Source organism: Jaculus jaculus, chromosome 6 (assembly GCF_020740685.1).
Source record: "Jaculus jaculus isolate mJacJac1 chromosome 6, mJacJac1.mat.Y.cur, whole genome shotgun sequence".
NCBI lineage: Eukaryota > Metazoa > Chordata > Mammalia > Rodentia > Dipodidae > Jaculus > Jaculus jaculus.
The window spans coordinates 5,946,993-5,960,911 of record NC_059107.1 but is presented as its reverse complement, the minus strand read 5'-3'; the positions used below and the strand labels follow the sequence as shown (position 1 = coordinate 5,960,911).

At 52.3% G+C, this 13,919-nt stretch overlaps 1 protein-coding gene across 1 annotated transcript in view; it reads left to right on the top strand.

Moving 5' to 3' along the window:
• Col23a1 (collagen type XXIII alpha 1 chain) overlaps positions 1-13,919 on the top strand; it is a 346,534-nt gene that overhangs the window by 304,611 nt on the left and 28,004 nt on the right. The window contains exons 6-11 of the mRNA XM_045152308.1: positions 3,634-3,660; positions 5,052-5,078; positions 6,853-6,879; positions 11,990-12,106; positions 13,019-13,054; positions 13,803-13,829. Of these exons, the coding sequence (XP_045008243.1) occupies positions 3,634-3,660; positions 5,052-5,078; positions 6,853-6,879; positions 11,990-12,106; positions 13,019-13,054; positions 13,803-13,829 (261 nt within the window). The remainder of the gene's footprint in view (positions 1-3,633; positions 3,661-5,051; positions 5,079-6,852; positions 6,880-11,989; positions 12,107-13,018; positions 13,055-13,802; positions 13,830-13,919) is intronic.

Here is a 13,919-nt window from a genome sequence, read left to right as displayed (position 1 = left end):
GCCCCTGAGCCTTGGAAGGTGTGATAGATGTTTCAATGCTGAACAGTCCTCTGTCACTTCTCTTCAGCACCATGCTGCCTTTTGGGTCATCCCAGTGGTCACTGCCATCTGAAAAAAGAAGCTTCTCTAACCAACAGTGAGAGCAGCATAATGTATGGGTGTGAACTTTAAGAAAAGTGTTTACGGGGCTGTTTGATAAGCATAATATATGCATTTAGCTAGACAACAGTAGACATGACACCCCTAGAATTTATGACCTCCCCCATGATGGGCTTTTGTCTAGGTTTTCAGTAGCAGGCGTGCATTCCCTCCCATGGAGCGAACTTCCAGTCCAACTAGAAAGCAGTTGATTCCCCCCCCCCCATAACAGACGTGCCACTATTGCACCAGTTGGGTCATTTGGCCTGGCTGGCCAAACTTAAGGCTTATAGTGTCCACTGTTTTCACCACTGATGGCCTCTCTGTCCCATAGGGCTACCTGCAGTATAGCTTTTTCCACCTTTCTGTCAGATGGTCTACAGCTTGATTTCTCACTGACCTTGCAGCCCAAGCATGTGGAGTCTTCAGCAAGAGAATCTTACCATCTATTTTTTGTGGAAAGCCAAGAGCCTTGGCAGTAGCCTATAATGTTTTGGGGGCATCAGGGACCTCCCTGGCCAACAACTCACTGGAAGGTATTCCATCCCTGGCACTGAAATTTTTCTAATAACAATCTTTGGCTTCTAAATACAACATTATTCCAAAAAGTGGGTTTCCATATGGCTTATTCACAACATCTTAAATTTTGATTAATCCTTCCCCTGCCCTTCCTTTACTCAATCCCTTCCCCTGACCTCACTTAGGCCATTACAACCCCAGTAATCTGTTCATCTACTTACATATATATAATGCCCTCTCCTGAGGTCCTCCCTCATATCTCCTTTCTAGCTTACTGGCCTCTGCTACCAACTTTTACTCCAACTCACACACAAATCTAAATATTTGTAGCTAGGACTCACATATTGTGCACTTACATTACCTTGTACATCTAGCTTATGTGGGACCTGGAAAGTTGAACACGGGTCCTTAGACTTTGCAAGCAAGTGCCTTAACCACTAAGCCATCTGTCTCTCCAGCCCTGGAATTTTTATTTATTTATTTATTTAAGAGGGAAGCAGAGAGAGAGAGAGAGAATGGGTGTGCCAGGGTCTCTATCCACTGCAAGTTAACTCCAGACACATGCACCACCTTGTGTATCTGGCTCATGTGGGTCCTGGGAAGTTGAACCTGGGTCCTTAGGCTCCACAGGCAATCACCTTAACCACTAAGACATCTCTCCAGCCTGGTCATTGAAATTGTGATGGAGATTGTATTAAATGTGTGGATTGCTTTTGGGAAGACTGATGTTTTCACAATATTGATTCTTTCAATCCAAGAACATGAGGTGTCTTTCCATTTCCTAGTGTCTCTGCAATTTCCTTCTTGAGTATTTTTTTTGTTTATTTTTATTTATTTATTTGAGAGTGACAGACGGAGAAAGAGGCAGAGAGAGAATGGGCATGCCAGGGCTTCCAGCCACTGCGGACGAATTCCAGATGCGTGCGCCCCCTTGTGCATCTGGCTAACATGGGTCCTGGGGAATCAAACCTAGAACCAGGGTCCTTAGGCTTCACAGGCAAGCACTTAACCACTAAGCCATCTCTCCAGCCAACTTTCTTAAGTATTTTAAAGTTTTTATTATAGAGATTTTTCACTTCCTTGGTTAGGTTTATTCCAAGGTACTTTTTTTTAGACAGTTGTGAATGGGAGTGATTCCCTAATTTCATCCTCTGCATGTTTGTTGTTAGCATATAGGAAAGCTACTGAGTTCTGTGTTTACTTTGTATCCTGCTACGTTGCTGAAAGCGTTTATCAGCTCTAACAGTTTGCTGATGGAGTGCTTAGGGTCCTTTATGTATAGAATCATAACATGTGCAAATAATGATAATTTGATCTCTTCTTTTCCAATTTATATCCCTTTTATGAGTGTCTCTTGCCTTATTGCTGTAGCTAAGATTAGGTTAGCCACTGGGCATGTCTGTGAGGAATTATCTTGACTACATTAATTAAAGTGGCAAGACCCACCTTCATTGTGGGTGTCATATGAACTGGGGTCCTGGGAATCAAGCCTCGAACCAAGGTCCTGAGGCTTCACAGGCAAGCTCTTAACCGCAAAGCCGTCTCCCCAGCCTGACAAGACCAAAGTTTAAGGGAAGCAAGGCTGATTTGGGTTGGAGCTTGGAAAGGGTGTGCTGCCTCGCGTGGCAGGGAACGCTTGGGACAGGAGCACGGCGTGTCTAGTCACGCTGTTTGCACAGTCAGGCAGCAGAGAGCCGTGAGCGCCGGTGTTCAGCCCACTCTCCTTTCCTTTCAGTCCAGGACCCCAGCCCTGGTGCTGCCCACAGGCGGGGCAGACTCCCCCTCAACTAGAAAACTAGAATCTCCCTCCCAGACAAGCCCAGAGGTCTGTCTCGCAGGTGGTTCCCGATCCTGTCTCAGGAGGCCAGTATTAACCGTCCAGCACACACCTCGTTCCCCACGTGCTGTGCTGCTTTGAGTTGAGCTACATCTCCTGGCCGCGTGCTCCATGCAGGGTCGCCCGAGCCCTCCTCCGGGGAGCACTCTCTCCGTGACTCTACTGGAGACTTGTGCAGAGCACACGCTGGCCATGTGGCATGTCACATGTGACCATTAGACTATGTCGCTGGGCAGCAGAGAAGCCCAAGGGCTTGGTGAGAGAGGAAATGGCCAAGCTAAAGGCGTGCAGAGGGAGGAAGGGTGAGCCAGGCAGGTGGACAGTGTGTGCAAAGACTCAGAAAGGGGGTGCTGCGGGCCCTACTTCTGGGGTCAAGGGTCAAGTGCACTTGGGGCTAAGGGGACAGTGGTGAGAAGGAAGGCAGGGATGGCAGCGTCCTCCTGAGTGAGGCCTGTGGGTGGCAGGTGAGGTGGGTGAGCAGGTGACGGGGGCCCCACACGGTCACTGGTCCTCTGCAGAGGGTCATCACAGAGGCCCCAGAGGTGCCGAAATGCAACTCTGTCCGCCTCTGCCCGGGTGTGATCTGGCTCCTCTCAGCCTCCCCTGCTGCCCGCACGTGCCACAGCCGTGCCGGACACTCAGCCTTCTCTGGACTCTGCCGGTCACAAGTGACAAGTCACAGTTCAAGCTGGCGTAAGGGAAAGACAGACACAGGCTCCAAACTGTGCAGCTTCAGGCCTCTGCCCTGTCCTTCTCCTCTCAGCTCTGCTCTCCTCTCCGTGGTGGGCCCAGGGACCCAAGCTCAGCCCCAGGGGGAGAAGAGTTCCTCCTAGAGACCACCATTTGAAATCCCAGGCGTGCCGCCCATGGCTCAGCTTGCTTCCCAGGCCACTGCCTGGACCTGTCACCCTTGCCAAGGGAATGTGGTCGTGTGCACAGCCCCACTGTAACTATGAGGGGAGGCCTTTAGAGAACAGGGCTTCTGTCACCAGAGGAGGGGATTCTGGGCGGCAGACAATACAAATCCATACCGTGTTCCCCATGTGGTCCACATGGGATGCGCCTTGACCCCTGGGCTCAGGACATAGGACGGGGAGGAAGGGCTGCTCCCATGTGTAACCTCTGCTCTCTCATTCCAGGGACCACTGGGTCTGGATGGCAAACCTGTAAGTAGCGACGGGGCAATTGTAAGTGGTCCTGGGTGGGCTGCAACTGGGTGTGTTCACTTCTCCCTCAGGAGATGCTGTGGGCTTGTAGAGACTGCGGGCAGCACAGGCCCAGTATCTAGTCAACCTTCGAAGCCCACAGGCCCCTCCCTGCGGGCTCCAGCTGCACACTGTCTCTGCTACATTCTCAAGGCTTCCACGGTGGGCACCGGGCTGAGAAGCCCAGTGGTCTACAGGCGTCCTCAGTAGATGAACACGACACACAGGAGACATGAGCACTATTAAATAAGTGGAAGTAGACAGACGAAAAGACGCTCAGATGGACTAGTGAGTGGGTGCAGGTGGATGGATAGAAGGATGGATAAATGGGTAAAGGGATGGCTAGATGAATAGATGAGTGGATTGTGGGTAATGGGGTGGATGACTAAGTGGATAGATAAGTAGATGAATGTGTGTGGATGGATGGGTGGATGGATGGATGGATGGATGGGTGGATGGATGGATGGATGGGTGGGTGGGTGGATGGGTGGATGGATGGATAAATAGGTGGATGTATGAATCAGTAGGTGGATAAATGGGTAGGTTAATAGATGAGTAGATTGTGGATAAATGGATGGATAGATAAGTCAGTAGACAAATAGATGAATGTATGTATGGGACAGATGGATGGATGACTAGATGGATAAATGGGTAGATGGTTAAGTAGATGAATACATGAGTGGATTATGGATAAATGGGGTGGATGAATAAGTGAATAGATAAGTAGATGAATGTGTGTGGATGGATGGATGGATGGATGGATGGGTGGATGGATGGATGGGTGGGTGGATGGATGGATAAATGGGTTGATGTATGGATAAATAGATGACTAGATGGTTAGATTAATAGATGAACAGACTGTGGACCAATGGGTGGGTGGTGGATGGATAGGTAGATGGGTAGATGAGTGGATTATGGATAAATGGGGGTGAATGGATAAGTGAATAGATAAGTAGATGGATGGATGGATGGATGGATGACCCCTCCAGGGACAGGTAGATGGAGTCCAAACTCCACAGAACCACTGCCCTTGAAGGAGAGGACACTTCAGTGACAGGATCTGACAGCTCAGGGTAGTGGCCTCCTCAGTGGTATCCAGGCACAAGCAGATGCTGAGCAGTGAGGAGTGGCTGGTGCACCTGCCCCTTTTCCTGTCCTCAGCCCCCTCATGCTGAGGACAGGTGTAGGGCTTCCAGGAGTCAACAGGACAGCTCAGTACTGGCTAACAGGCTCAGCTGCCCACCACTCTCCTGGCCTCACGGCTCCTCCCTCAAAGCTGTGGGACAGCCAGACATGGAGCCAGCCTAGCTGTCCTCGCTCCTGATGATTCTTCCTTCATCTTCCTTCTCCAGGGACTTCCAGGCCCCAAAGGGGAAAAGGTAAGTGCTACCAGATGCTGTCTGAATTCTGTGGGCTGATGGATAACAGAAACCTGCCTCCAAACCCCAGTTTCCAAGGTATAAACTTAACCAGATCAAGGCTGCTTCTAGAGCCTCTGTTTCACCATCTATAAAGTGGAGTGAGCAAACCTGTTTCCTAAGATGGTTACAAGGCTCACATCTGACAAAGCTACCTATAAAGTGGAGTGAATAATGCCTGTCTCCTAAAATAGTTACAACGCTTACATCTGACAGCCCAGCACACCAGAAGCATGGAATCTGAGACCTGGTGCCCAAAAGTATCGAAACTCAAAGGCCCAGAACAACAAGCTTCTGGCAGTGAGCAGGGTGCTGAGGAGCTTGGAGAAAGAGCGGGGATTGTGGGAAGAGTGCACCCTCGGGAATACCCATGTCTAAGGGCTGGCTTTGCAGCCCTTGTAGGCTGGTGGGTGGGTGAATGCATTGATGGACGCACTGATGGTGATAGGTGGGCGGGCACATGGCTGGATGGCTGGATGGAGCCCAGACTCCAAGGGGCCACTGCCCTTGAAGGAGAGAAGCTGACAGCTCTGAGCCGTGGTGTCCCTGGTTCTTAGCACTTATATGGGACCACCGGGTTACTCTGAAAAAAGTGGAAGACACGCGTGCAGCCCTGGTGGAGGGGGCAGAGGAGGAACCAGAACCGACCGCAGAAGGGCATGGCCGCGCAAAACCTCCAGAGGCCACACATGGATTTGGACAGGGAAGTGAGAGATTGGGTGGCAGAGCCTGCCGTTGTGTGCCCACCCAGGTAGGGCAGGTTTGTGCTCCAGGCCACCAGCAAGGCTGACAGAGCTGGAGAAAAGCACAGGATCTGGTGTTCAGCACCTCCCCTTTGCACTCGTTTTTTTTTTTTTTCTCTTTTTTCCTTTTTTTTTTTTTTTTTTTTTTTTGAGGTAGGGTCTCGCTCTGGCCCAGGTTGACCTGGAATTCACTATGGAGTCTCAGGGTGGCCTGGAACTCATGGTGATCCTCCTACCTCTGCCTCCCGAGTGCTGGGATTAAAGGCGTGCACCACCACGCCCGGCTTTCCTTTGCACTCTTGCCCAGCTTGGACCTCCATTTCCCCACCTGTAAATCAGAACCAGCCTCCCTGAGCCATGGGGAAGATTGCAAGCGGTCACGGCCGCGTGGTCTTCCCTGACGTGGAAGACACGGACACAACTGGTAGAGTCGTGACTGGTTTCCTGCGGGCTCTGGCGGCTGCCACCAAGCAGGAGAGGCAATCTAGGGGCTCTGACAGCAAAGAGAAGCTGCTGCCTTCCCTGGGACTCCATAGTGAATTCCAGGGGAGCCTGGGCTAGAGTGAAGCCCTACCTCAGAAAAAAAGGAAAAGAAGGAGGAAGAGGAGCAGCAGCAGCTGGTGTCTTGATGTCTATGGCTGCTTAACCCCTGTGCCAAAATTCCACGGCCCAGTGGACGGTTCGTCACTGTTATCCCTCACTAGCCCAAGGTTCGGGGACTCCCAGGGAACACAGTGGGAGCAGCTGTCCCTGTCCCTGTCCCTGCCACACCACGTCTGGGTTCAATGGCTAGGCAGCAGCCATAGGTAAGGTTTCAGTCAGCTGGTGGGGTGACCTGGGGCAGACTACCCGGCCCCTCCGCCCCCACTTTGGAGGAAAGGAGCGAGGAGGGCAGGTCAGGCCACGTTTGTGAAGCGCGGAGTAGTGCTCAGCAGGTGATGTGCAAAGACAAGGAAGCAGAGGTGACTTTCCTCCTTGTGCTTGGTCCCCAGGGTGCACCAGGAGACTTTGGCCCGCGGGTAAGAATGGAGCACCGCCTTTCTCATCCACCCCCCATGGTTTGTTTGATATTATTATAGTAGGGCATTTCTGGTCTTTCCCCCGGGTCCCAGCTCCTGCTAGCTTGTCACAGGAAGAGGCTAGTGAGGCAGCCCTCCCTCCCCGCCCACAACCACCGTGGGGAGCCCCCTCTGCAGATCTGGCCCCACAGCTCGGCCCTGCCACTTCCCATTCGGTGACCTTGAACAGTCACTTCTCCCTGTGGCTTAGTCAATTCAACCATGAGTGGGGTGACAGCCCTCCACCCCCTCCCAAGCAGCTTCCATGAAGATTCATTACAACCATGCAAGAGGGCAGCCAGGACATTGTGTGGGGCCGGTGGACAGAATCCTCCTCTCGCCCACCTCTACTCCCAGTGCCCTTGAGCCCAGGAACTCGGAAGTGCTAGTGCTGAACGTGAGGTGGCCCCCAAAGTGAGTCCTAGCAGAGGAGCACTTTAGTAGCCCTAGACAGGGGCCCTCGCCATTTCCAGCATGTTCCAGACAGGATGCCTGGACTACAGAGATGGTGACGTGGACATCAGCTGTCCAGAGGAGGCTGAGCCTATCTAAGAAGGTTGTGGGAAGGACATTGTAGCCCAAGGCCCCATCACCCACATCAACCATGCGTAAACCCTGAGGGCAGGAGGAGGGATGAGGACGAGTGAGCTGCTTGAGCCAGAGGAGGGCCCTGTCCCTGGGCAGGAGAAGGTGGGAGCACAGGACAGAGACACGGCCTGGGCTTTGTGGTCAGGCCGGGCTGGGACCCTGCTCTGCAGCCTCGTGGCTTGGAGTCCAGGTTTTGTGAAATAGGACACTGGGGCCCTTGCCACAGAGTAGTTGGGACTGTGAGAGAGAGCAAGAAATGAGGTGAGGCAGCTGAGATCCGCTGCTGTGCCACGCTGGGGCTGTTGATGGGCGAGCAGGACCGGGGCCATGTACAGGTGGAGAAAGTTCTCTGACGTCAAAGATGCTCCTGTCGCTCTGTGGCTGCTGTGAGAAATCTTGCTTTCAGGTAGTTTATAGAAGCTCGTCTTGTCAGAGGGATTGTCCATTGAATCCAGCTGGCTCTGGGGTCATAAAAGAGCACATTGTGCCCCAAGCCCCTCGCCTCTAAAAGGATATCTCCTTGTTTTCCGATGTTCAAGTCATCTGTGGAACAGCTTACCCCCTCCAAAAGGTTCAGTGGCTTAAAAAGACAATTCGTTGGTGTCTCACGGTCCCTGTGTTAGCTAAGGTCTCTCTTGTGGCTGCTGGCATAGCAGCTGGTCCTGAGGGGTGACACGAAACCCTCACACGCTCCCACCCGTGGGCGGCTCGGCTGGAAGGGTCCTGCGAGCGGCTTTGCACTTGTCACCGGCTTCTTCCAAGGTGGCAGTCGGGTCCTTGGAGGGGCTTGGGGAGGAACCTCCCAGGACCCTACCCAGAATGGGCATAGCATATCAACCTGCTCGGTTCTACTGGTCAAACCAGTCATGGAAGGTGGAGAAATAGGCATTGGCTCCAAACAGGGAGTTCTAGAAGAGCCTATGGGGCCAGGAGCCAGCATGGCAGCCATCTCTGGAGCAAAGCGTTACTACGCCCAGCCACGTGCTGCCTTGGTCTGGGATGAGTCACGTGGCCTTGTAATTTCTGAAAACCCCCTTCTGCTTGTCTGATCATACTACCTGTTTGCCAACTAGATGGTATTCCCACGGCTCAACGCAGGCTTTATAAGCACAGACCATCGCGGGTACACGCTCCACGTCCTCAAGGTAGACTGCTGTGAGGGGACGGTGCCTGCTGGTTGATGTTCTCTGCTCGCCCCACTCACCCCACCGTTCCAGGGTCAGACCTCAGCCATCCAGGCCCAAAGGGAGGGAGAGGTTGGTCAGGGGAGAAAGCCAGAACCTTCCAAAACACCTATTCAAGAGCTGAAACGGTCCTGCTGCCTCAATGAGTAGTCCAGGCCAGGGGCTGCACCTGAGCCGTACGGGAAGCAGCAGGACGACCAAGCAAATCCTCCCTGATCTGGTGCCTCATGACTCTGGGGGACCTAGCCACGATGTTAGGCTTTTGGTTTTCTTCTTCATTTATTTGTTTTTGAGGCAGGGTGTCAGGTATCTCAGGATGGCCTCGAATTCACTATGTACACAAGAACAGCCCTGAACTTGTAATTCTCGTGCCTCGGCCTGCTGAGGGCCAGGCTGACAAGCACGCACCACCCACTCTGCCCCGTTTATGCAGCGCTGGGGCTTCATTCTGCCAGCCGAGCCACCTTCCCTTCCTCAACACCAGTTCTTTTTTGTCTGGAATTATAACCCCTTGATTGCGGCCCTGCCGTACTGATCAGAAAATCTGAGTGGTCGATGCAGAGCGCTTCTATTCATGCATTAGCTGGAAAAACAAGTCAAGTGCTTCTTCCTTTCTTGGTTACTGGACATTGAGAAAGACCTGAATGTGGCTGGTGCCAGTGTTGGGCAGGCCCTTCTAGGGCTGCAGAATGGTGCCAGACATGCTGTGAGCTTCCTTTCATGCAGGTTGGGCCAAGAAGTGAGAGTTCTGTCTGCCTGAGGTCTGACCCAGTAGGGACACTGTGTCCAGGAGTCAGGGTCATGGCGTTACGTGAGACTGTGTGACTGACTCTTCACTGCCTGCTGCTGTTGCCTTTTTTTATTTTGAGATAATTAGATTCACATGCATTTGTAATAAATACCATCTCATGAACTCTTCATCCAGTTGCCCCCATGAGTGACATCTTGTATCACCGTTATACAATCTAACTCCCAGGAAACTGATCATGATTCAGTCCACCAACCTTACTCAGATTTCCCCAGGTTGCATGCGTGCATGTGCCTGCATGTGTGCATGCATTTCCAGGTGTGCTGTCTCCTATGCGGTGACTTATAATCACCACACAGATGCTGTCCTTTCATAGTAAGGATTACCTCTCTCCTCCATCTCTCCCCCATCCTTAACCTCCAGCAACCACTAATCTCCATGAGTATAACTTCCATTCAAGAAAGTAGCTAGAGGTGGCAGAAAGAATGTAAGAGCCAAAGGAAGGGTAGGACTCTTTCCAACATGCTCCCCCAGACACAGAATGGCCTGGATATCCATGACCTCACAGTGCCTGACTCTAACCACCTACACAAGACCATCATAATAGGAGGAAAAGATGATGACATCAGAATAAAAGACAGACTGATTGAACAGGGGAGGGGATATGATGGCAAATAGAGTTTCAAAGGGAAAAGTGGGGGGAGGGAAGGAATTACCATGGGATATTGTTTATAATCATGGAAGTTGTCAATAAAATAAATTTAAAGCCAGTCATGGTGGCACACACCTTTAATCCCAGCACTCTGGAGGCAGAGGCAGGAGGATTGTCATAAGTTCGAGGCCACCCTGAGACTACATAGTTAATTCCAGGTCATCCTGGACCACAGTGAGACCCTACCTCGAAAAAAAAGTGTTAAATAAAATATTTAAAAAAAAAAAAAAAAGGGCTGGAGAGATGGCTTAGCGGTTAAGCGCTCGCCTGTGAAACCTAAGGACCCCGGTTTGAGGCTCGGTTCCCCAGGTCCCACGTTAGCCAGATGCACAAGGGGGCGCACGTGTCTGGAGTTCGTTTGCAGAGGCTGGAAGCCCTGGTGCGCTCATTCTCTCTCTCTCTCCCTCTATCTAGCTTTCTCTCTGTCTCTGTCGCTCTCAAATAAATAAATAAAATATTTTAAAAAATGTTAAAGGAAGAGTCTGGAGAGATGGCTCAGTGGTTAAAGCACTTGCCTGCGAAGCCCAAAGACCCAGGTTCAATTCCCCAGTACCCACATAAGCCAGCTGCACAAGGTGGTGCATGTATCTATAGTTTGTACACCCATTCTCTGTCTCAAATAGGTAAATAATTTAAAAAAGAATATTAGCTGTATGCAATCATACAGAGTGTAATGTTTTGAGACTATTATTTTTCACCCAGAATAATTTCCTTATGATGTATCCAAGCTGCTGCTTGCATCAGACTTGCTGTTTGTGGGCGTGTGTGTGTGTGTGTGTGTGTGAAGTGAGATCTCACTCTGCTGCCTGAGCTGGCCTTGAATTCACAGAAATCCTCTTGCTTCAGCCTCCTGAGTGCTGGGATTACAGGCACGAGCCACCACACCCTACTTGCTGCTTTTCTATTTACTGCTGAGCAGCACCCCATAATACAGATGGACCCCGACTCTACCATTTACCATGGAAGGACATTTTAACCTAAGCTGCTGTGAACATTCATGTACAGTCATTTCAGCATAAAATCAATATGCCCCAGAGTGCATGTGCTTCCATCATTTTTTTTTTTTTAATTTTTTGGCTTTTCAGGGTAGGGTGTTACTGGGCCCAGGCTGACCTGGAATTCACCATGGAGTCTCAGGATGGCCTCAAACCCACAGTGATCCTCCTACCTCTGCCTCCTGAGTGTTGGGATTAAAGGTGCATACCACCACGCCTGGCTCCATCTCTTTTTTCAATGTTTTTGTTGCTTTTTGTTTATTTATCTGAGAGTGACAGACAGAGAGAAAAAGAGGCAGATAGATAGAGAGAGAGAATGGGCACGCCAGGGCCTCCAGCCACTGCAAACGAACTCCAGATGCATGCGCCCCCTTGTGCATCTGGCTTACATGGGTACTGGAGAATTGAGCCTCGAACCGGGGTCCTTAGGCTTCACAGGCAAGCGCTTAACCGCTAAGCCATTTATTCAGCCCTGGCTGCATCACTTTTAATGCAGGAAAAGAGGGTCAGGAGGTCCTTGTCCCCTGTCTGAAAGAACGCTGGCTGGCACAGTGTGCTCTCTCTCACACCAGTGGATGTTCTCTCTCTTAACACCAGACCTGGGTTTCAGGTGCTGGGGAGGTGACACGTTCCTTGCAATGTAAAGGGTCCTACTGGGCCTTTTACATCAAAGTCCCTTCATGCAGCTGCCAAGAAAAGGCCAGACTGGAACCATCAAAGCCCCGCCCTGTGAGCCCGCTGCAAGAACGAGGGCAGGGGAAGGCACAGGGGCTGCCCATCCGAAGGAGTCTCTCCTGAAGCCAAAGCCCACCCTCAGGGTCATGGCGACCCCCATGTCTTTCAGGGAGAACCGGGGCAAGACGGAATGGCAGGACCTCCAGGGCCCCCTGGACCACCTGGTGCCCGGGGCCCACCGGGTGACACTGGGAAAGATGGCCCCAGGGGAGCGCAAGGCCCAGCGGTAAGAGAAAACATGGAGCTGGGGTGCCCAAGAGCTGGTCCTACCCGGACTCAGACCCAAGCCCTGACCCCAGAGCCAACCCCAGTCCCAACGCCATTCCTCCTGGGCCTAACAGCACCCTTCAGCCCAGTCCACACACTGAACCTGGACCCGGCATTGACTCAGCCCCAATCCTAGTAATCCACATTCTGTCCCTGACCCCAGACCCTAATCAGAACTTTACACCAACCAAGCCTTGGACGTAGCCACAGACACCGTGGATAACCCCAGTCAAGTCCTTGACCCCAAGCCCTCGTCCATGCCCCCAGCTCAGACCTACCTAGACTCTAACCCTGAGCCTAACTCCAAGCCCAGTCTAGCCCCAACAGCCCCGTGGACCCGAGCTTTGACCTGAGCTGCACTTTCACCCCAATCCTTACCCTTACTCCGATCCCCAGGCCCCTATGCGGCCCTTTCCTGCGGATCTCTAGCAACCTTCGCTCTTCCCCCCACCCCACTGCCTGCTTCTCCCTAATGCTAACTAGAAAGTCTCAGGTTTCCTTCTAGGAGTCGTGATCCAAACCCTGGAGGCCAGACCATATTCTAGTACCCTCACCACAGCCCAGGGGACTCTATCCTGCCCTTCCCCTCAATTCAGGGCCCATGCTTCTGCAGACTACCACCAAGGTCCCCGTGGGACCAGCTGCCCTCAAATGGTTCATCTGAACCTGTCACCTTGGGCACGCCACTTCCTGAAGCTCAACCTTCTCATCTGTGGAGTGGGGACAATGACACCCACTTCTCAGGGTTGAATAAGGATGAGTTGGATGATGTACTTAGAACCCCTGCCTGGGCTCCGGCATGAGGCTTGGGTCCAGTTGGTGTAAGTAACATCCTTGGGGCCCTCACTGCAATTCTCTTCTGCCTCCTCAGGGTCCGAAAGGAGCGCCTGGACAAGACGGCGAGATGGTCAGTATCCAGGGCGTTCGCGGGGCCTGGGCTGACAGGACCCCGGCCCCTCAGCCTGGAAGCCCCTTTCCCGTTGCATTAGTTTATTTCCTCATTGCTCTGGCAAGATACCTGACCAAGGCAACCTAAGGAGTCAGGGGTCATGTTGGCTCACGGTTAAGAAGGGATTCAGCCCAGCACGGCAGAGAAGGCAGGGACGTGAGGACCGCAGCCGTACTTAGGAAGCAGAGAGAAGACTGCCAATGCTCAGCTGGCTCCTTCCTTTTTCCCTGTTTATTCGGTCAGGGCGTGTCGTCCCCCTTAATTAAACCTTTCCAGAAACACCCTCAGACACACCCAGAGGTTTGTTTTCATGAAGATCCTAAGTTGACTACCATGATAAGCCATCCCACCTGCATACACGCACACCAGGGCTGCATGGGCAGACATGCCTGCACACACCTGGGCGCCTACCCCTCTGCCACACGGGGGAGTGGATGAGGAAGGGCCCCAGCCAAGGCACAGTTCTAGTACCTCCCCTTCCTGGGTGGGAGTCTGCAGTAACCACTGAAACCACTCGAGTCCAAATGCAGCCCCTGCTCAAGGCATAAGAAGCCACGCCTAGAGCTGGACCGCACAACCATGCTTCTAGCCACAGCATTCCTCTTCCTCCGGGACGTGACACTACCCCAGAGTGAGGAGGATGATAAAGAAGGTAGGCGCAGGAGCAGCCTCCAGAATGACTAACCCTTCTCTCCTCTTGTTCCAGGGCCCCAAGGGACCCCCAGGGCCCAAGGTGAGTGCTCATCAACCTCATCCACCCTAGCCCCTTCCCCTCCCTTACTTCCCTCCATTGAAGCAGAGGCAGTAGGGTTAAGAGACCCAG